Source organism: Megalobrama amblycephala, linkage group LG14, assembly GCF_018812025.1.
Source record: "Megalobrama amblycephala isolate DHTTF-2021 linkage group LG14, ASM1881202v1, whole genome shotgun sequence".
Taxonomy (NCBI): Eukaryota; Metazoa; Chordata; class Actinopteri; order Cypriniformes; family Xenocyprididae; genus Megalobrama; species Megalobrama amblycephala.
The window spans coordinates 46,393,225-46,414,388 of record NC_063057.1 but is presented as its reverse complement, the minus strand read 5'-3'; the positions used below and the strand labels follow the sequence as shown (position 1 = coordinate 46,414,388).

Sequence of the window (21,164 nt, the reverse complement as noted above, 5' to 3'; positions counted from 1 at the left end):
TGATTTATTCAGAATTTTAAAAAATCCTGAGTGAGTTGATTTGCATATTTTTGAATTTGTTGCATTTTTAAACACTTTGTCTGGCAATTTAACTTCATGGCCTCATGCTGAGAACAGGTTAAATTTACATGTATTTCCAAGTATAGAGCATGTATTTAAAATAATACTAACAAAATTATTTATAAATAAAAGTAATGAATGTCCCAAGTATCCAGATTTCCTTTAGATGTAACTTTTTAAATATTTTTATTTTGATGAATTTATTTTTAACATAAAGAGGGCTTTTGTGTGTATGACATGTTTGGCCCTTATCTCAAGAATCAGTGAATTAATAACACACTGCAACATGTTTTCTATTGCTGCATTTTTGTTTTTGAGTAATCTGCCCTTAACAGTGGTTTGATTTTATTTACAAACATTGTTCATTTTATAATAGTAAAATAATAGTTTTTACTGTGGCACTAGAAAAAAAATGACAAAATGGCTGTTTTAATGGAAAAAAGTTTACGACCCCTGATATAAATGTACTTTTTGAGATTTTATTTTTTGAATGTGACTTTTATTTTGGCGTGTCGATATGACGCCATAAGGCTGCGCCGCTCTCCTTCGCCTGCTGTTCGGTGGAAGAAAGGTTTGTGTTTTTAACAGTTTAAATTTATGTGTTTAAGCCGTTTAAGTATATTTTATAGTTTTTACAAGGGAGGCAAATGCATTTGTTTTGCTTTATCTAACATGAATGAACGTTATTTTTTTGTGAGAAAAGCACATCCAAAACACATGAGTAACAGAAAAGGTGCGTCTCATTTTACGAATTCGAGCGATGAGAGCTTTCTAGCGTGGAAAAAACACAATGGAACTCAGGTGAAAGTGAAACTAAGGTAAAAAAAAAAATGCCACTTGTAGTGAACAAGACTGAATTAAATTACTGACATTAGAGAGCGACGGATAGAAACTGCAGTACAGAATAGAAGGCTGCATTGGGACGTAAATCTCACGGGAGCGGGTTGTTTTACCTGTGCTGCGGGTGGGAGTGTGCGCTGGTAGAGCCCTGTGCGGGACTGTTTTCTTAAAGGTATAGTTCACCCAAAAATGAAAATTATCCCATGATTTACTCACCCTTAAGTCGTCCGACTATCTTCTTTCAGATTAACACAATCAGAGTTATATAAAAAAAATATCCTGGCTCTACCATGCTTGATAATGGTGAGATTTTGAAGCCCAAATAAGTGGATCCATCAATCATAAAAGTAATCCATACGGCTCCAGGGGGTTAATAAATGCTTTCTAAAGCAAAGCGAAGGGTTTTTGTGAGAAAAATATTTATATTTAAACCTATAATAACTAACGGCCATATGCATTGATTTTTTTTTAAGCTTTAAAATCTTTCAGAATAACCGAGATAAGACATTGCGTTTAATTAAACAGACCATAAGGTAAAGTAATCCTAGCACTAAAAATGACAAACACATTCTTTTTATTAGCCTTATAAAACTCTTATCAACTGTTAAAACAAAACATTACAACCAATAGGGCCTAAAAACTTGTAAACGTATGCGCAACAACAACACACACACACCTAACCATAACAGTTAAACTCTGGTAACCTAACAGGCTGTAAAAAAAGATGGATGACGCGACGCCGCTTCCTTCCATTGTATTGAACTGAAGCCAAAACAGACGCCGATGGGCGCTGACACAATACGCAAAAAGAATACGCAGAAAGAATCATCAGTGGAGCCCGGAGGCGGAGTCGCGGTATCAAACTTCCACCCAGACTACTGCGTCATCATTGATGTATTTTAAATAAGCTATATAAATTATACACAATTTAAAATTCTACCTATAAAATAATAGGCTGTTCTGTTTCTAGAGCAATAATATTTTTGAAACAGCAAATTCAGTAGATAAACTCAATATAATATGCCACTAGAAAACAACTCTAAAATGTCAGAAACGGTCCTGCCATTTTAAATAAAGGGTTAAACTAACGTTACAGCAGATCGATTGCTGTAGACAGTGCTCTATAATTAATTAGAGTAGGCTATCATTAGTTTTATCCTGCTAATTATTATTATTTATAGTAACTGCCAGATAACGATCACCTGCTTTTTTCCGTCATGGCTAACGTTAGGCATGTTACCTTAACTAATAACGTTTATTAATTAGCTTATGAAGCCCACATTTAAAGGTCCCGTTCTTCGTGATCCCATGTTTCAAACTTTAGTTAGTGTGTAATGTTGTTGTTAGAGTATAAATAAAATCTGTCAAATTTTAAAGCTCAAAGTTCAATGCCAAGCGAGATATTTTATTTAACAGAAATCGCCTACATCGAACGGCCAGTTTGGACTACATCCCTCTACTTCCTTCTTTAATGACGTCACTAAAACAGTTTTTTGACTAACCTCCGCCCACAGGAATACACAAGAGTTGCGTTTGTAGAGTGTGTTTGTCGCCATGTCGTCGAAACGCTGTTATTTTCATCCCGCAGTCCAGTCACCGGGTCTGATTCCGGCTCAAATTGATAGGGTAAAATTAAAGACATGTTTACAATAACACTGAGCGCGTGCATCTCCACGTTATGGTAAGAGGCGTGACCTTTCCGGGCTTCAAAAAACCACGAAAAACAGGACCTTTAACGTTACCGAGAAAAGCTCAGATATCCGTCAGATCCTGTAGGTCAGTACAGTTTACTGCTGAACAGCTCATTTTGTCGGTGTGAAATAACACAGAAATTGAAAATTAATAGGTAGTTATACATCTTCAATCTCCCCTCGAAGCCCCGACAGTCCTCAGACAAGCTGTCAATCAACTGTGAATCACGACGACACACCCCGTTTCTATAGCACCAAATTGCTAGCTAAAATCAAACTTATCACAAAAAAAAAAGAACAATTGAATATAAATCAGCGTGATAACAACTACCTTAAATGACCAAAACCATCTATTGGAAAATTTTATTTGAAGCATAATTTATTTTTATGTTTTAACTTAAGTCTCATTCGTCTGCATTGAGAGGGCGGGGTTTATGACCTATACTGCATCCAGCCTCCAGGGGGCGATCAAAGAGCCCGCAGCTTCACTTTTCAGGACGTATGAGACACACCCGCTAACAGGCGCAATATTTAATTGAATTACTCATAAAATAAGTAAATTATTAAACAAATTATATGTAAAACAAATAAAATAAATAGGAAATAAAAACTACACAGATGTCACAGCTGTTGTAGCCTAAATAATTAACATCTAGCAAAAAATAAATAAATACTAAAAATCATTAAACATACTTAACCAAGGATTTAAATAATGAATCACTTGGGGTAGTCTGCTATAAAGGAAGAGAATATTACTGATCGACTTCGTTTGTTGGATCCTTTTGTTATGCGGCAAATCCCTGCACTGTATTTTCTGACTGCAATGTTTTATCTGGTGATGTCAACGAGCCACAGCAAGTAACATTTCTGGACACGTTTTCCTACATTATTTGTGGTGTGAGTGCTTGCACATTTGAGTGGTTCAGAAATTATAAACCTATAATATATCTATTGTTGTAACTTGGATACTAAAGGTAAACTCATGGGAAACCATGGTTGCCAGAATTTTTGCTGTATTATATTATATAAAGTATATATTCTTTCAACTGTTGCTTTCAAGCTGGTAAGCTGAAAAATTGCACTCCATTTGTGACACATTTTTGCCATTTACACCGGTCATGGTTATGGCATTTGATAATACCGCAAATGTATACAGTGCAATCTTATTAAATTAAACCCGTAAATCATTAAATACCTAATATAAATCATAAGTATATATGAAGTGTCTGTATAGTTTGTGTTCTTTTGTTAATTTGTAGTATTGATTTTGAGTTTTTATTTAATTAATTTTTGGCTAATCAGTATAATTAGAGCCATTAACTATCCCTCTGACTGACTTCCTTCCCAGGAGGGCATTTTTTTTGTTTTTCTTTCTGTTAATTATTCTTTTCTTAAACAGGATAAAGTGTCCGAACACAGAGAAAAACTCCTGGTGAAGCAACTGAGATCCCCCTCATACAGTGTTATCAAGATGGCGTTTATTAAAGTGGAGAGTGAAGAAATGAAGGTTGAAGAAATAATCATAGTGAAACAAGAAGATACTGAGGAACAAATGGGTTGGTTTCATTCTCAAAGCTGAACTCAGTCATTTGATCCAAATGTCCAGCTGTACAGAAATTATATTTTTGAAGAATGTCATATGACTGTCTCAATTAAAGCGGTTTTATTTGACATGGGCCCTGTTTCCACCTGGTAATAAGATGCCTTTTGGTCAATCGGATCACAAGTGGATGACGCTAAATACAGCTGTTAAGTGGGTGTAAAAAGTTTTGAGCTTGTCCACTTTCGACCACTTCCAGATGTAGTCAAAAACACATTTGACCTGATTGCTTTCTTAGTGTAGACGCTCATGTGGTCGAATGTGTTCGAACAGCCACAAAAGACTGCTTAAGCCCTTTTCCGTGCCTGCAGCCGTGTCCGTGAAACTTTCAAAGTACACCACGGATGCGCGCAGATGACCGCGTTCGACACATGCGCAGTACAGTTTTTTTCTATGCTCTACCAGACATCGGAGGACAGTACTGAGTCGTGTCATCAACGGGACATTCGCTGGGCATGATCGGAGAAGAAAAGTAGTGCATCCTTACCCATATTTTTACTTGTCTCCCTCCATGAATTTGCTGCCCTAAACACGTCTTTGTACTCTTTCAAACATGAATTGTACAAATGTTACCCACATACTTACCCAAATGTTACCCACATTACTTTCTAATCCTTTCGCACAAACACTCATCAAGTTCGCCGTCCGTTGTCGTGTTTTTCCTCTTTTTTTTTTTCAAGCGTGTTGTTTTTAAACCAGTCTTTTTACACTCTTCTTCGACGGCTGAACACTGTGCTCAATACTGTGCGTATTGCCACCTAGTGGACTCTTCTATACTGCTTGCGCATGCGCTGTTGCACGCGGACTGTTCGCGCGGTCTCAAAATTTGGGCTGCACACGAATGGGGTGTGCGGCCGGCCGCAAGCCCTCCGCACGACAAAAATTACGTCGTGCGGACGGTGCATGAACGTGGACGGCCGAAGTATACCCGGGGCTTTACTCTCCACATACTGACCTAACACAGAAACATTATTGGAAGCGTGCTAGCCAGACGGGGTTTTTTGTCATTTGAAGTTGAAAAATGTACCAAGCACAATGTTCTCTCACCATTCCTGATTTCTAAAATGCACTCACCATGTTCTGCATGGTCTTACGGCTCTCAGAGCAGAAATGAAAGATCATTATCCGTATGTTTTTCCATCGTCTCTGGTCGCGTTCATATGTAATTTGCGTGAGCTTATTTTGTCCATTAGATCAAAAGGCCTGAAAAAAACGTACATTTACCCACCCTTAGACCGTCCCCTTGAAGAAATCAGGATAGAAATGGTTGAAAGTGGACAAAAGAGATTAAAATACCAGGTGTAAACGGGTATGTCTTTCTCATCCACTTGTGATCTGATCGACCAAAACGAATATAAATAGACCAATTCAGAGCAGACGTCACAGTTACGTCACTTGCAGCTGTGCTCACATGGTGGCAGAAAAATAGCGGTAGCGAGTGGAGGAAAATGTGCAAAATCATTCTGGATGTCAGAATCGGAATGCAAAAAATATAGTCTTCATTTTTATAAAGCAGATGTTTATGTTGCAAGTCACAGACTGGACTGATGAAACCTGCTATGATTAGTCTACTATTAAATCATGAATTTGATGTAAACAGTAAGTCTACATAATATTCACATAAGCAGTACATAGGGGACAGACATACATAGGTTTAAATATTATTTCATGCTGTAACTGCTATGACCAAACTCACATGACCAGACAAATACTAATGCTGCCTTTAAATGCACCTGAGAAGATCCTGCTTCCAGTTTAGACATTCAATATTAAGACGTCACACATTAAATTAAAAAAATATATGGAAGTAGCCTAAATAAAACGAAATTATTTTGTGTAATGTGTCATCCCAGATGTATATGACTGACTCTCTTCAGATGAACACAAAAATAATTTATTTATTCATTCAACCAATTAATTTAAAACAGCTGATTTATTCAGGAACAAAGAAAGTGGCTGTCTTTATGAATTGGTCATTAAAGGCTTAGTTCACCCCAAAATTAAAATTCTGTCATTTTAAGATATTTTAGTTGTTGTGGTAGTAGCCTGCATAGGGAGCAATGACACTTCCTCTCTCAAGATCCATAAAGGTACTAAAAACATTTAAATCGGTTCATGTGAGTACAGTGGTTCAATATTAATATTATAAAGCGACGACAATATTTTTGGTGCGCCAAAAAAAACAAAATAACGACTTATAGAGTGATGGCCTATTTCAAAACACTGCTTCAGGGAGCATCTGAGCATTATGAATCAGCATGTCGAATCAGCTGTTCGGAGCGCCAAAGTCACGTGATTTCAGCAGTTTGGCTGTTTCGCACGCGAATCATGAATCATGATTCGATATGCTGATTCATTATGCTCCGAAGCCTCCTGAAGCATTGTTTTGAAATCAGCCATCACTAAATAAGTCGTGTTTTGTTTTGTTTTTTGGTGCACCAAAAATATTCTCGTCGCTTTATAATATTAATATTGAACCACTGTACTCACATGAACTGATTTAAATATATTTTTAGTACATTAATGGATCTTGAGAAATGTCATTGCTCCCTATGAAGGCCTCATGGCGCCATCGGATTTCAACAAAAATATCTTAATTTGTGTTCCGAAGATTAACGAAGGTCTTACTGGTGTGGAACGGCATGAGGCTAAGTAATAAATGACAGAATTTTCATTTTTGGGTGAACTAACCCTTTAATTTTCATTAATAAAAGTGGCAGAAACAAAAACAGTGAAAACTAATGATAACGTCTCTCTTAAGTTAAGCGTATACAAGGAGAAAGACAGAGGACTTAATACTGAGCCCTGTCTCGCCCTTTGTGTACTTTTTGTGTTTGAGATGTCTCTTCATTTAAACAAGTGTTAGCAGTCAGAAAGATGGACCCTAAACCAAACTAATGCTGCCAAGAGAATATCATAGTCTGTTGTCCACAGATTTAATAAGAGACCTATAATCCTATTGCTTTTTATTTATTTTCCTTTTTTTCCCCTCAATTTAGACCTGATGGCATTGAAAGAGGAGACTGAGGTACTGAATGAAATGGAAGAGAAAAATCAGTATGAGAAACATCATGATTTCATTACTGGAAATAAAGAATCCACAATGACTGAAAAGACTTCCGCACGAAAAAGAGGTCAGAAGTCCGAATCTAACAGTTTCTTTAAATGCTTCCAGTGTGGAAAGAATTTAAATTCAAAACAAAACCTTGAAGTCCACATGAGAATTCACACTGGAGAGAAGCCTTTCACCTGCCAACAGTGTGGAAAAAGTTTCACTCAAAACCAAAACCTTAAAGCCCACATGAGAGTTCACACCGGAGAGAAGCCTTACACTTGCACTCAATGTGGACAGAGTTTTACACATAAAGGAAACCTAAATGCCCACATGAGAATTCACACTGGAGAGAACCCTTTTACCTGCAATGTGTGTCTAAAGAGCTTTTCACGAAAAGAAAGTCTTAATACTCACATGAACATTCACACTGGAGAGAAGCCTTGCATATGTAATCAGTGTGGAAAGAGATTCAGTTGTAAAGAAACCCTTCAATGCCACATGAGGATTCACTCAGGAGAGTATTGTTTTATATGTCCTCAATGTGGAAAGAGTTTCAGTCATAAAAGAAGCCTAAGCACTCACATTAGACTTCACAGTGGAGAGAAGCCTTTCATCTGCCCTCATTGTGGAAAGAGTTTCACACTTAAAGGAAATCTTCAGACTCACATGAGGCTTCACACTGGAGAGAAGCCTTTCAAATGTCTTCAGTGCGAGAAGAGATACACATATCAAAGGGACCTGAAAATTCATTTGAAAACTCACGGAATTGTGAAATTCTGAATGTGATGAGGCTTTGAGACTTTCTGTTTTCTTCATGTACACATAACACTACTGACTCCCTCTAATTTCGTTTGTACACCGATCAGGCATAACATTATGACCACCTTCCTAATCTTGTGTTGGTCCCCGTTTTGCTGCCAAAACAGCCCTGACCCGTCGAGGCATGGACTCCACTAGACCCCTGAAGGTGTGTTATATATATAATGTATACTGTTTTTTACAAAAACTTTCAGAAGCACAAACATTTAATGTTGCTTTGTATGAAAAAGAACACCTACAGAATCTATAAATAAAGTGTTTACTGTTCTGAGCTTAAAAAATGTAGATTCTCTTTTTACAAACTGCTTTGTGCCTTTTGTGGGGGGATTGATTGAGGCTCTCGTGTACATGTTTGTCCAAGACTCACGGCCTTTCACCATTGTGGAGGATGTTGGTTTCAGACATTTTGTCGGCCTTTTGGATCCTACTTACATTCTCCTATCAAGGCAAACATTGAAGACAAAGTTAATGGAGGAGAATTTTTTGTTGGAGTTTGGGTTCCTTCCTTTGGCTTGCTTAGTTGGGGACACTTGACATTTGATATTCAACAGTGCTTTGATCTGCCTGCATTGACACCATTTTCTTTAAAAGCTGCTGTGCAGCCAAAATTATATACCAGTTATCACTGTAAAGCTGCTTTGAAACAATCTGCATTAAAAAAGCGCTATATAAATAAAGGTGACTTGACTTGAGAAAGGTCATGTACACAGCAGCTAAATTCAGTTGTCAGTTCATCTGTTAGTGCTAAATTACGTTCTGTACACACACAGTTCAGTAAAATACAGGTAGTGACAACTGCATTTAAAGAAATTCCACGCAGTGTGTATGGAACCAAACTGAACAACTCGTTGTTAATCATGATTTCATGGAAAGCGCGCCAATAGGCGTGTATTGACAGGTAGCAAATTTTTACCTCAGAGTTGGCAGGATGGTGGAGAGGTGTATTGTGGAGCGACCAGGAGACAAAATTCATACCTGCAAACTAGTCACTTTTTGGCGAAATTCGCCGTTTTTAATCAAAATATGTAATTTATGAATCGTGTAGATCCGAAAAGTTTTTGGTTTTTTTTTCCGGGGGTGTCAGGGTAAGTTTGCAGGCAAAAATAAACCTCACAAGAATCGAAAATGGGCTTCTTTCCCATACACTGGAGTGAGACCATAGACACAGGGGCGCCCCCAAGGGGTGGCCACAGCCACCCCTGCATAAACTCTGGCCACCCCAGTATAATTTTGCATTGGGTACTATTAATTTAAATGCATAATGTAAATTCACAAGTTCATGAAGTGAAAGAAAATAAAATGCCACCAAAAAAGATAGATTGACTGACGCCACCAGAGTAGCTGTTTTACTGCCACCAAGAGTCTAAATAGTAATGTCTACAGACCTGAATTTCAAATGTTATTTATACTGTGAAGAGGATAGGGTAGGGGTGTGCGATATATTTAGTCTACGATTTTATCATAATTGTTGTTTTAACGATGCACAATCGATCTGACATCCTTGTATGTGATGTTGTCTTGTAGATTAGACTAGTGTCAGTGCGCATTTAGAGTGCACGCTTTCACTGTGTTAATAAATATCACATGAAGAGTGCCGTTTTTCTCCAGATATCAGCATAACAAATGTTATATAAATTTTATTTATGTTTACATTTTAGACATCATTGCCTGTTTCTGCACAATTTCGCCAACGAATATAGTTCCGATAAAATCCAGAGCATTGTATTGCGTCCCTGAGCAACAAATGGCACTGTTTACTGAATGAATCAGCTTTTTGAACGAATAAGTTGAATCAATGAAAATTGGGAAAGATAGGTTACAAGTGACGACGAGGGAGCTTCAGTTGAACAACAGTGAACTGCGGTCAGATGAGATGTTGTCAGACTATGTCAGTAAAATTCAGAAAAATGAACAGGTCCAATCAGCCGTTATTCTGTGCTCGCGGCGCGCACTCAAGTATTGCATGCGCAAATGTGCCGGCGCGCGCTGCATAATTACTTTATTATAGCTTAAATAAAGCCCAAGAGAATACGAGCAATGACCGTCATTGCTCTGTTGTAAGCTAAGTCATGAAATTACCACATATGCAATTAAAGCTGCCTCAAAACTGTGAATGCATGTATTTGTTGACATGGTTTTAAAGCTATTGTTATCCAATTTGTTGGCCTTAAAACGTTAAAAATGCACATATGTACACCAGATAAATCTAAATTTATCCCCCCTAGCAAACTATATTTTATGACCTCGGTAATTATGAAACCATAATGCAATCTGAGGTAAATGTGTATTTCTACAAATGTGCACACTTTTGGACTAAAACGGTGTAGGTATGTGTATGCAAATAAATGGGACCGAACGCGACTGAATGTAAAGGTTTGTGTCCTCATTATTCTATTAAGAACTACCAATTGATTTTGCATGTATGTACAGTTGTGGCCAGAATTATTAGACCCCTTCATAAATATGATCAAAGATGACTGTAAAAATAAATATGCATTGTTTATCCTTTTGATCTTTAATTTATAAAATTAGCAAAAATCTAACCTTTCATTGAAGGTAAAGAATTGAAAGTGGGGGGGAAATAACATTAAGAAATAAATGTTTTTCTCCAAAACACATTGCCCACAATTATTAGCACCCTTTTATTCAATACTTTTTGCAACCTCCTTTTGCCAAGAGAACATCTCTGAGTCTTCTTCTATAATGCCTGATGAGTTTGGAGAACACCTGACAAGAGATCAGAGACCATTCCTTCATACAGAATCTCTCCAGATCCTTCAGATTCCAGCTCCATGTTGGTGCTTCTTCTCTTCAGTTCACTCCATTCATTCTCTTTAGGGTTCATGTCAGGGGACTGGGATGGCCATGTCAGAAGCTTCATTTTGTGGGCAGTGACACATTTTTGTGCTGGTTTTGATGTTTGTTTTGGATCATTGTCCCGACGGATGATCCAACCACAGCCCATTATAAGATTTCTAGCAGAAGCGGTCAGGTTTTGATTTTTATCTGTTAGTATTTGATAGAATCCACGATGCCATGTATCTGAACAAGTTGTCCAGGACCTCCAGCAGAAAAATAGGCCCACAACATTAAAGATCCAGCAGTATATTTAACAGTGGGCATGGGGCACTTTTTATCCATGTGTGCACCAAACCCATCTGGTGGGTTTGCTGCCAAAAAGCTCTTTTTTTAGTTTCATCTGACCTTAGAAGCCGGTCCCGTTTGAAGTTCCAGTCTTGACTGACAACTGAATATGCTGGAGATTGTTTCTGGATGAGAGCAGAGGATTTTTCTTGAAACCCTCCCGAACATCTTGTGGGGATGTAGGTGCTTTTGACTATTTTTTTAAGGCTTTCTGAGACTCAAAACTCAAATAATCTCTCCAATTCTCCAGCTGTGATCCTTGGAGAGTCTTTGGCCACTCAAACTTTTCTCCTCACTGCGCATTAGGATGATTTAGACACACGTCCTCTTTCAGTCAGATTTGTAACATGTTTAGTTGATTGGGACTTCTCAATTATTGCCCTGATAGTGGAAATGGGGATTTTCAATGTTTCAGCTATTTTCTTACAGCCACTTTCTATTTTGTGAAGCTCGACAATCATTTGCTACACATCAGAACTATATTCTTTGGTTTTTCACAATGTGATGAATGATTAAGGGAGTTTGGCATTTTTGTTTCTTCATGTTTATACTCCTGTGCAACAGGAAGTCATGGCTGGACAATTTCATGTTCATGATCACCCTGGATCAAAAAATTTAAATATGAATGGGAATATACTTAAGAGATATTTTACTCATAAAAAATTCTAGGGGTGCTAATAATTGTGGGCAATGTGTTTTGGAGAAAAACATTTATTTCTTAATGTTATTTCCCCCCCACTTTCAATTCTTTACCTTCAATGAAAGGTTAGATTTTTGCTAATTTTATAAATTAAAGATAAAAAGGATAAACAATGCAGATTTATTTTTACAGTCATCTTTGATCATATTTATGAAGGGGTCTAATAATTCTGGCCACAACTGTATATGTATACACACACACACACACACACACACACACACATATATATATATATATTTTATTTTTATTTATTATTTTTTTTGCCACCCCAAGAATTGCTGTGGCCTCATCTGGCCACCACTATTAAAATTTTCTGGGGGCGCCACTGCATAGACATCTCTCAAGCTGTCGCTCTGTGGTGTGACTTAAAGCCGGGGACACACCTAACGATTAGCTAACGAAGACTGAACTGACCACACATACCGATTGTTTCCTTCGACTGGAGCCGATTTATATACTCACACATGGAATTTGAACACCGACTGTAATCGCAGACTGAACGCAACTGGCTCTGACTGGACGCATTTGAGCGCGATCAGTCATAAGTATCAATTTACATTCATAATCGGCCTTACAATCGTTAAGTGTGTGCGCGGCTTGATGCATCGCTGTAGCGCTTCAGTTCAAACAGAGGCAGAGCGCACGTGAACCAATCATCTCTTCTGCTTTACAACACGAAAGATGTATGGAGATGAATGGATGCAGGATGAATGAATACCGGAGGTATGTTGAAAGATGCAGTACAGCTTACTGAAATCTGTATCATGCCATATGTAACGTTAATCAATCAATAATTGTTTCAACCGCGGAAAAGCGGCAATAAAATAGCTTGTAAAAATGTAACATTTACCGTAACATTTACCTCAGAAAAGCCGTTCAATGTCAAAAAACTCGTTAGTCAGCTACAAAAATGAACTTAGAGAGAAGCATTTTATATCCACTGTGACTATAGGCCATTGCATAATCATGTATGTTTTAAGACGGCCACCATTTAAATGTTTAGGCCAATATTAAAAACGAGTAGAAACATAATTACGTAATTAAAAATGTATTATAACGTTTGTGTTATTTATATGTAAGAACCAGCTGTGGTTCCCTGTTTAGTTTACAGCATTTTTTTTTTTTTGAGATATTTTTGAGGAAATTTGCCATGTACTGTACCTGATAGGCCCAAATTAATCATTACTGAATTGAAGGTAATCAAATCTAAATCAAATCGCAAGCTCCTGAATCAAAATCGAATCCAATTGTGAAATTTGTGTCATTGCCCAGCCCTAGTGTCAATAAATGTTTTTTTACTTGAAGCAAATATTGTTTTTTCCATTTATTTTCTTGTGGGAGTGCATCAGAATGCTTAGTTTATATGTTAAAATCACAATTTTCTCATGGGGGACGTTGCCCACAAACCCCCTACTACTATTTACTTTGTAAACATGTCACCTTTTTCACCACTTTGGAGTTTGCACCCAGCATTTGTGTTTGATTTATCCATCGAGATTGGCGTTACCGGCGAAGACTGTTCTTCACCTGAGAGTGATATGCAAAGTGCTAATGGTAAGTTTGCGTTATTTGCTTTGCTAATATGATAGTTACCAAAACTTTTTCTGTGATTATTTATTAAACATGGCTCTTCACTTCAACCTTCAGCATCTGGATTTACCAGGAACCTACGCTAGGATCCTGTTTTGTGGATTTTAGTTCTGCTTTTAACAATATCATCCCTGTTATGCTACAGGACAAACTCTCCGAGCTGAGTGTACCTGACTCCATCTGCAAATGGATTACGGACTTTCTAACTGACAGAAGGTAGCAATTGAGAGTGGGAAAACAGATTTCTGACTATCGGACCATTAGTATGGGTTCCCCTCAAGGTTGTGTGCCGTCTCCTCTACTTTTTTCCCTGTACGCCAACAGTTGCACCTCCTGTCACCAGTCTGTTAAACTATTAAAGTTTGCGGGCGACACCACCCTCATCGGGCTTATCTCCGGAGGGGACGAGGTTGCTTACAGGTGGGAAATTGACCATCTGGTATCTTGGTGCAGTCAGAACAATCTAGGGTCAGCAAGATTTTTTTTTTTTTTTTTTTTTTTTTTTTTGAGGACATTAATAGATTTATTGACATAAATTTTCTTCTTTTTTAACTTTTTTTTTTTTTTTTTTTTTTACTTCATTTTCATCAAACAATCAAGAAAAACAAAGTCATGGTTTACTCAAAAGATCTTAAAACAGTATGAAGTGAGATGGACAGAAAACCCCAAATCAAGTTCATTCTTTTGTATTTATTCTGTTAAAACGGTGTGATTACAACATGGTAATTGATTACATTTACAAGAAGTATCCCTGATCACATTGCAGAGCTTCAAACCATAAAACTGTTATACATATTGGTTATCAGACACATAGACCCAAATAATAGGCTTTGTTATTAAAAAAAACAATATCAGTTGATGTCTATTAGTTATGCAAACATCCTGAATCTCAGAGTACACAAGCATGCTGAACTTAGTTTATGCTTTTATAATGTCAATAAGAGTAGCTTTTCAAGAATAGTACATTTTTGAAAAGATAATGAATAAATGACAACAATATAACTCCTCTTTTTTTACCTCTTTATGAGAGCATGTACAGCACAACTATCCTCTTCATTAAAGAACCTTGAGAATTACAGTTCAAACAATCTTTAGGAGTAGAGATATAGGGAGAAGGTGAAAGGAATGGACAATAAAAGGACGTTGAGTGAACTTCTGAATCCACTCGAGTTGAATTCAACAAATCCAGGTGGGTTGCTGCCCGTGTAAGACTTGATCCAATCCTGGTACTGAGAAACTCTGGCGTACACACTGGGATATTTGGGATTATCACATTGTTTTGGACCAAAACTCACAATGCCGGACTGAATCCACAGGGAGCCGTTCCTCCTGACCACTGGACCTCCAGAGTCTCCCTGTATTGACAATCATTCATCATTTGACAACATTCTGTGAACAACTGTTACAAACATAAGTATGCAATAATTGTAAAAGTATGCTGGCCGTGTGTCCACCAAAGAGTTGTTACCTGAGGTCATTGTACCTTTTTAAATGATTTACAGTGGAAGCACTGAGCATTTTTATCTTGTCACAGAGTTATAAAAAATGTTATTTAAATTTGGGTAAAACCAAGCTCATGTCCTGAAAAGTGAAGCCAAAACATTTTGATCGCCCTCTGGTTGCTGGCTGCAGTATAGGTCCACGTTTCATTATTTATTTATTTTCAGCATCACAGATTATTAGCGAATTCTAATCGGAAATGAGCGTCCTTATGCACTTGAAGTGTGCATTCTAGAAGAAGCATTTGTTGCAAATAAATATTCATTTTTAAAGTTTGCTGTTAATTTACTCACTTCATACCATCCAAGATTTAAGTGACTTTTTTCTTCGGTAGAACAGTAAATAAAATTTTTAGCTGAAACTGTGTTATGTAAGGATATTCGGGACAATTTTAAAAAGAAATTCCAAATTGTATTTGCCCGCTTACGAAACCCCCGATAGTCAGTTTTCAGCATGTCGGACATATCCGTACTGTTCTCAGTTCAGTGTACTGTTGAGTAACTGAAGCGCTGAATGAGTTGACAAAAACCAGGATCATATATATACACCAGTATTTTGGCTCATTTCAAGTCAGAGTGACTGTCAGGCAAGTCTGAAAGTGAGTTTTGATCTAGTATCTCAGAGATCTGTGCTGACTCAAACCGCAAACTGTTTCAGACTGTTCAGTGAACTAGTTCATCCAGTTCACTAAAAATAATTTATTCATGAAGCTCAGGACCGTTTGCCTGAAGCAATGGGTTAACGGTAATGTTGTAAATAATGTTTCTTGCACAGACCGTTCGTTTCGCTTCCTAATACCACAGCCACGGGTAATAATTTTGTCATGTCTGTATTTGCTCTTTGACTTTTAAAGTGACGATAGTCATTGATTTGCATTTCAGAACCACAAATGACCACAGTTTTAGCTAAAAATCTTCCACTGAAAAAAAAAAAGGAAAAAAAAGTCACCTACATCTTGGATGGCCTGAGGGGGAGTATAATTAAGAGCAAATGTACATTTTTTTGGAACTATCCATTTTTTTTTTCTCTTAATATTGTTTTTTTTTGTCTTATTTGAAATGGTTTTCTCTATTGATATACTATATTCTCCACCGCAACTCTTTTCCTTAAAACCTTTATTTTAATATGGAAACATGACACCTCATTCTTACCTTACTCTTAGCTTCAGACTTCAGTCTATTCCTTAGTAAAAGTTGGTCTCAGCAGCTTTGTGAATAGGTTTTAAGAGAAAACTCTAAGCTAAGAACTTTTACTGCCATTTAGGAGAACTTTTAGTGGTAAGATAAAATGTTTTGTGAATACAACCCTTGTTCTTTGCACGTCCCGTAAACATCGAAGTAGGCTACTGCCAACCCAATTTATCAGCGGCCCACTGGGAATTTTTTTCAGGAGATAATTTTATTATATACTGTAGATTTATTAACAAATGTACAAAACCTCCAGTCTTTCACATCCATCTCAAAGATAGCGTTTAATTGTGAGTGAGAAGTGCCCCAGACAGCAACATAGTGTGGCCCAGATCCGGCCCACATGCGGGCCGGATCTGGGCCGACACTATGTTGCTGTCAGGGTGGGGGCGGCAGTGTTTTGCCTAGAGCGGCAGTTAAGCTTGTGCAGGTGACCAAAAACTTGGGAGTAGTGTTTTGTAAATTGCTTTGGATTAAAATAGGTTAAAATGAATGACTGATGTCTTACCTGACATGAACTTTTCCCTCCCACATTTAAAAATCCAGCACAAATCATATTGCTCGTTATGCTCGGATTGCCCACATAAGCATTATTACATTCACTGTTGTTCACAACTGGCAACATCACCTGCTGCAGTATGTTAGCAGCCGGGCCTGTGACACAGATCAAAGGACAAATTTGATGGCTTTTAAAAACATTTCAAGGTAAATTCTTGAGATTTACCGTAGTTTTTTGTATTCAGTTAATTGGTAAGCAAATGTTCACTTACCTCCTGTCTGTAGATTTCCCCATCCAGTCACCCAGATCTCTGTACCTCCAGCAAATGCACTACCAGCAGCCGCCAGACAGACTGGCTTAATATAGTCAGTGAAATTCACAGAGGAGGAGAGCTGGACCAGTGCTATGTCGTTGTTATGAGTAACATCACCTTCATAATTGGGATGGTTGATAATTCGACTTGCTGTCCTGTATGTCTCATTAGGGTTTGAGCCTGATTGTCTCCAACGCCCGAAGTACATCCATATGTCAGATGCACCTACCCTGTAAACAGAGAAAGTCTCTTTTAATCCCACTTTTGTCAATCTACAATTGTATCTTAAGCTTTATTTAAGATTTCAACATACTTCTGGAAGCAGTGAGCTGCAGATAAAACCCAGTCTTTATTGATTAGACTCCCACCACAGAAATGGCCGCTAAATGGGTACTTGTTACTTTGAATGCTGACTTGCCACGGCCAAGACCCTGCTGCTGCATCCTCCCCTCCAATAATCTTTGTGTTGAGGGGGGCTTGGCCACATACTAATGCGAGAAAAAATGATATGAGAATTCCTTGTTAAAATGCCTCACATATAAAAGAAACATTCTGCATGGAAAAGAGTTTTATGGTCATTATGACAACTTACCATCTGACTGGCAGAGGGAACCTGTGTGGGTAGACAAATACAAAGTAATTAGACAGTCATTTGGACAGAGATGATAAACTGTTACTGACACTTGTAAACTCTTACATCAGTGCAGGCACGTACCATTGGCATGAAAACAAAATAAAACCTTCACCTGAATAATGGTATATATGGATTTTAGCCAAAATCGCTGTTAAATGTCAAAAATCATGTATGTAAAAAATTCTTGTATAGGCCTATATTTAGTTATCAGTTTTTGACAGATACTCAAGTTTCAATGTATAAATGACTAAAATGTATTTAACATTAAATCTTTTTTTTGTGCATCATGCCATTGCTTTTGAACTATGGACACTATATTATTCCAATTAAAAAGAGTAATTAATACTATCATATTTCACAGGTTTTTATAATTATAAACAAAACTATTGTCATTTAGAGTTGCCTTACAAAAGAATCTGAACTGTCTTCATAGTTGTTTCCATAATTGATTCTGTTCTATAGATTCGATTCGATTACTGTTCACATGCTTTCGATTCGATTCAATTATGATTTCAATTCGATTCAATATCGGTTATTTTGGATGTAGTATTTCAGTTACAGTACATGGCAAATTTTCTAGAAGAAAAAAAAAAATCTCAACTAATGCTGTAAACTACACATGGGAGTCAGTTGGTACTATAATAATATTGAAGGTTAAATTAACTTATTTATATACACAAACACTTAAATTACACTTCTGGGGGGGGGGTGATACCTCCCTGAAATGACTTTTTGCAGGTTGGGATGTCTGCTTTTAACATACCTTCAGATCTTTATTCATGTATATTTTGCGCTGTAACTGGTATTAAATGTTCACATGTGGTCGTGCTGCCGCTTCTCTTTAACTGAGGTGCCAAAGCGATCTGTCACGACACATTAAACAGTGCCAAAACGGTATTTTTTTTTTGAATTTCATAATAAGATAGACGTCATTTGAAATCAGAGACTTTGCTTCATATCAAAAGTAACAAAGCACAAAGATTAATGCGATTTATTGGATGGGAGGCGCTACATATTCTGCTCATTCAACTGAAAACAGACTAGACTAATCGATTCTTGGGATTTAAGAATCAATATCGGTTCGTAAAAATGAGAATCGATTAAAATCGAGAAATCAATATTTCTACCCAGCCCTAATAAATATACTTTAAAAATAAATGTGATTTGTCTTGATTATAGACAGCAATTTAGCAATCAACCTATGAAAAAATAATCTAGCTATAAACGGTTTATAGCTAGTTCTTAGCAATTCAATTGCTTGTCAGTTATTAAACATTTGAAACAAATGCTAATAAACTTACATCCAATTTTGTCATGTTATAGATTTTACCTGCTATGTTGAGAAGTATGAATCCGGCAAAAGCTGTGTTAAACTTCATATCTTCTGGTCTGTGATCTGACTGCTGTTTCCTCAACTGTCAGGTTTCTAATGAGATGTAAAGCAAGTACTGCCACATTTATCTAGTTATCCTGCCCCACCCCCATTACGTTTATCTCTGAAAAAAAACTTTTTTCGAGAAAAAAAAAAAGGAAAAAAAAACTAAAGCTGATTTTGTCCCCACCACTTTTTTACTCTTTGCAACATAGCTTGCAGAAAGCATGTACAACACAGAAAAAATAATCTCCAATCTATTCTTTATAATTTAATTCATACATGTATAATGAAATACATTTATTCCCAAATGCTTACACTAATTTATTTACTGGTGTGATTGTAGTCCCTTCCAAATCTAACAACTGCAGACATATAGATTTTAATCAACAATCCATTTCTGTAATATAAATATAATTACTGTAATATAATTAAATATAAATAATAAATTAAAAATAAATATATATAAAAATATCTATGAATGTTAGATGTGGTAGGCTTTGTCCTAACTTTAGATCTGTAAAACATTTTCTGGTACCATATAATTTTTTCTCATGGTACATTTGTTCATATGTTTCTGTATTTACTGCTATTAAATGTCTGTGAATGTTAGATTTGGTAGGGTCTGTACTATTTTTTTTGATTTTTTTATTGCAATTAAAAAAAAAAAAAATTAAGTTGCCAAAAATGTAAATATCTTGCTTAATGCTTGAAGTAGTGAAATTGTTGAAAATTCACGTGTGTTACTTAATTGTGATACTGTGATAAAAGAAAACTGACTTATATGATATCTATAGTTCAATATTTTATATGACATATATGATGGGGGCATAAATATGTACTGTATTAAGGCAATAGTTTATGCCAGGGGTTCACAATTCCAGTTCTTCTTTTTGTGTTAACAGGTTTCTGGGACAGGGTGTGCAGAGACATCTAAGAAGTGGCACTGAACATGACTAAGTGTGTAGTTATGATCCTTTGAAAAAATTAGAAGAATTTACTGTCACACAACATGTAAAACCATACCACTTTCTGTAAGAACAGCAGTTTCCAGTAAGTCACATTATATCCGGAACTATGCCTTCTAGCCCATATACACTTGCACACTCAGAAAAAAAAAAAGGAAACGGATTGTCTGATTTACTCATATTATTTGTGATCTACTTAACAAAACTGTGTTTCTCTTCTAAACTTTTGATTACTGTAACTCTAAAATTTTCAGTCTACTAGATTAAATTATGTAGGATAAATATGAACCAGTCAAGTAGCCTATTGTCAGGTGCTGGCTTGGCTAGATGATCCAGAATAAAGAGACTTGAAGAAGATGAACATTTAAGTAACATAATAGAAACCAAGAATCAACCAAAGATACAAACCAACTAATAACATAAACACAAGACAAAGAACAGAAGCTAACTGAGAGTAGAAATACACAGTAACAAGAAGGGACAGGTGAGACTCAACTCAATTAAACAATTAAAAACAAAAATAACTATGGCAACCAAGGAAACAGGAACTAAACATACTGGAACTGAACACAAAAGCTGCGTCCCAATTTGGAGGGTTACCCAGTTTTATTTTGTAGAAACCATGGAAACACCAACGTATGTACCCAATCTGCCGTCCAAAGGCAAAGCGCAGTAACTACACATTTGATCAAAAATGAGTTATGGCTTGAAATGGGCTTTGTAACATCTGTTCTGTCTTGTGACAAAGTATCCCGGTTCAAAATTGTCCCGTTTCTGAGAAACGAGGGTGTCAAAATTGCAGTAACTACAAAATTGAAGCTAATACCAAGGCAAACCGCAGTAAGTGATGTTACTGCGTTCTAGCTTTGTTTTCCCGGCTTTGACAGCTGCGGCATGATGGTTAAACTCGCGTTAAAACGCAAATATCCAAAGACGAGAAAGGAAGATAGCAAAATATTAACTCCTAGCCAAGCAAATGACAGCTTTATAATCAATTAACATTAACTTGCTAGCTGCTAGCAAATTAGACCGATATTTTAGCCTACCTGCGCTGCTCCATTGATGGCTATTATACACTCAACGTAATCAGGGGCGGACTGGACATCCGGAATACCGAGAGTTTTCCCGGTTGGCCACTGGACAATGTTGGCCGGCCCGTTGCGATGTAAATATATGTGAAGAATGAATTAAA

General features: G+C 36.8%; 2 protein-coding genes across 3 annotated transcripts; one reads left to right on the top strand and one right to left on the bottom strand.

The window, feature by feature from the left end:
- The first annotated feature begins 488 nt into the window (after positions 1-488).
- LOC125245876 (gastrula zinc finger protein XlCGF8.2DB-like) lies at positions 489-8,346 on the top strand. 2 transcript variants are annotated; one of them, XM_048156686.1, is made up of 3 exons: positions 489-631; positions 3,991-4,147; positions 7,191-8,346. In XM_048156686.1, exons 2-3 carry the CDS (start codon positions 4,063-4,065, stop codon positions 8,024-8,026), a joined length of 921 nt encoding a protein of 306 aa, XP_048012643.1. In that variant the 5' UTR covers positions 489-631; positions 3,991-4,062; the 3' UTR covers positions 8,027-8,346. The 2 variants fall into 2 exon arrangements, with proteins under 2 accessions (XP_048012643.1, XP_048012644.1); XM_048156687.1 differs by lacking the exon at positions 489-631 and adding an exon at positions 651-878.
- A 5,823-nt stretch (positions 8,347-14,169) lies between these two features.
- On the bottom strand, positions 14,170-19,276 carry LOC125245873 (chymotrypsin-like protease CTRL-1). The gene is made up of 6 exons (XM_048156683.1): positions 18,963-19,276; positions 17,591-17,611; positions 17,312-17,486; positions 16,957-17,228; positions 16,695-16,840; positions 14,170-14,854 (listed from the first exon to the last, which is right to left on the bottom strand). Exons 1-6 carry the CDS (start codon positions 19,009-19,011, stop codon positions 14,591-14,593), a joined length of 927 nt encoding a protein of 308 aa, XP_048012640.1. The 5' UTR covers positions 19,012-19,276; the 3' UTR covers positions 14,170-14,590.
- Positions 19,277-21,164: the final 1,888 nt, after the last annotated feature.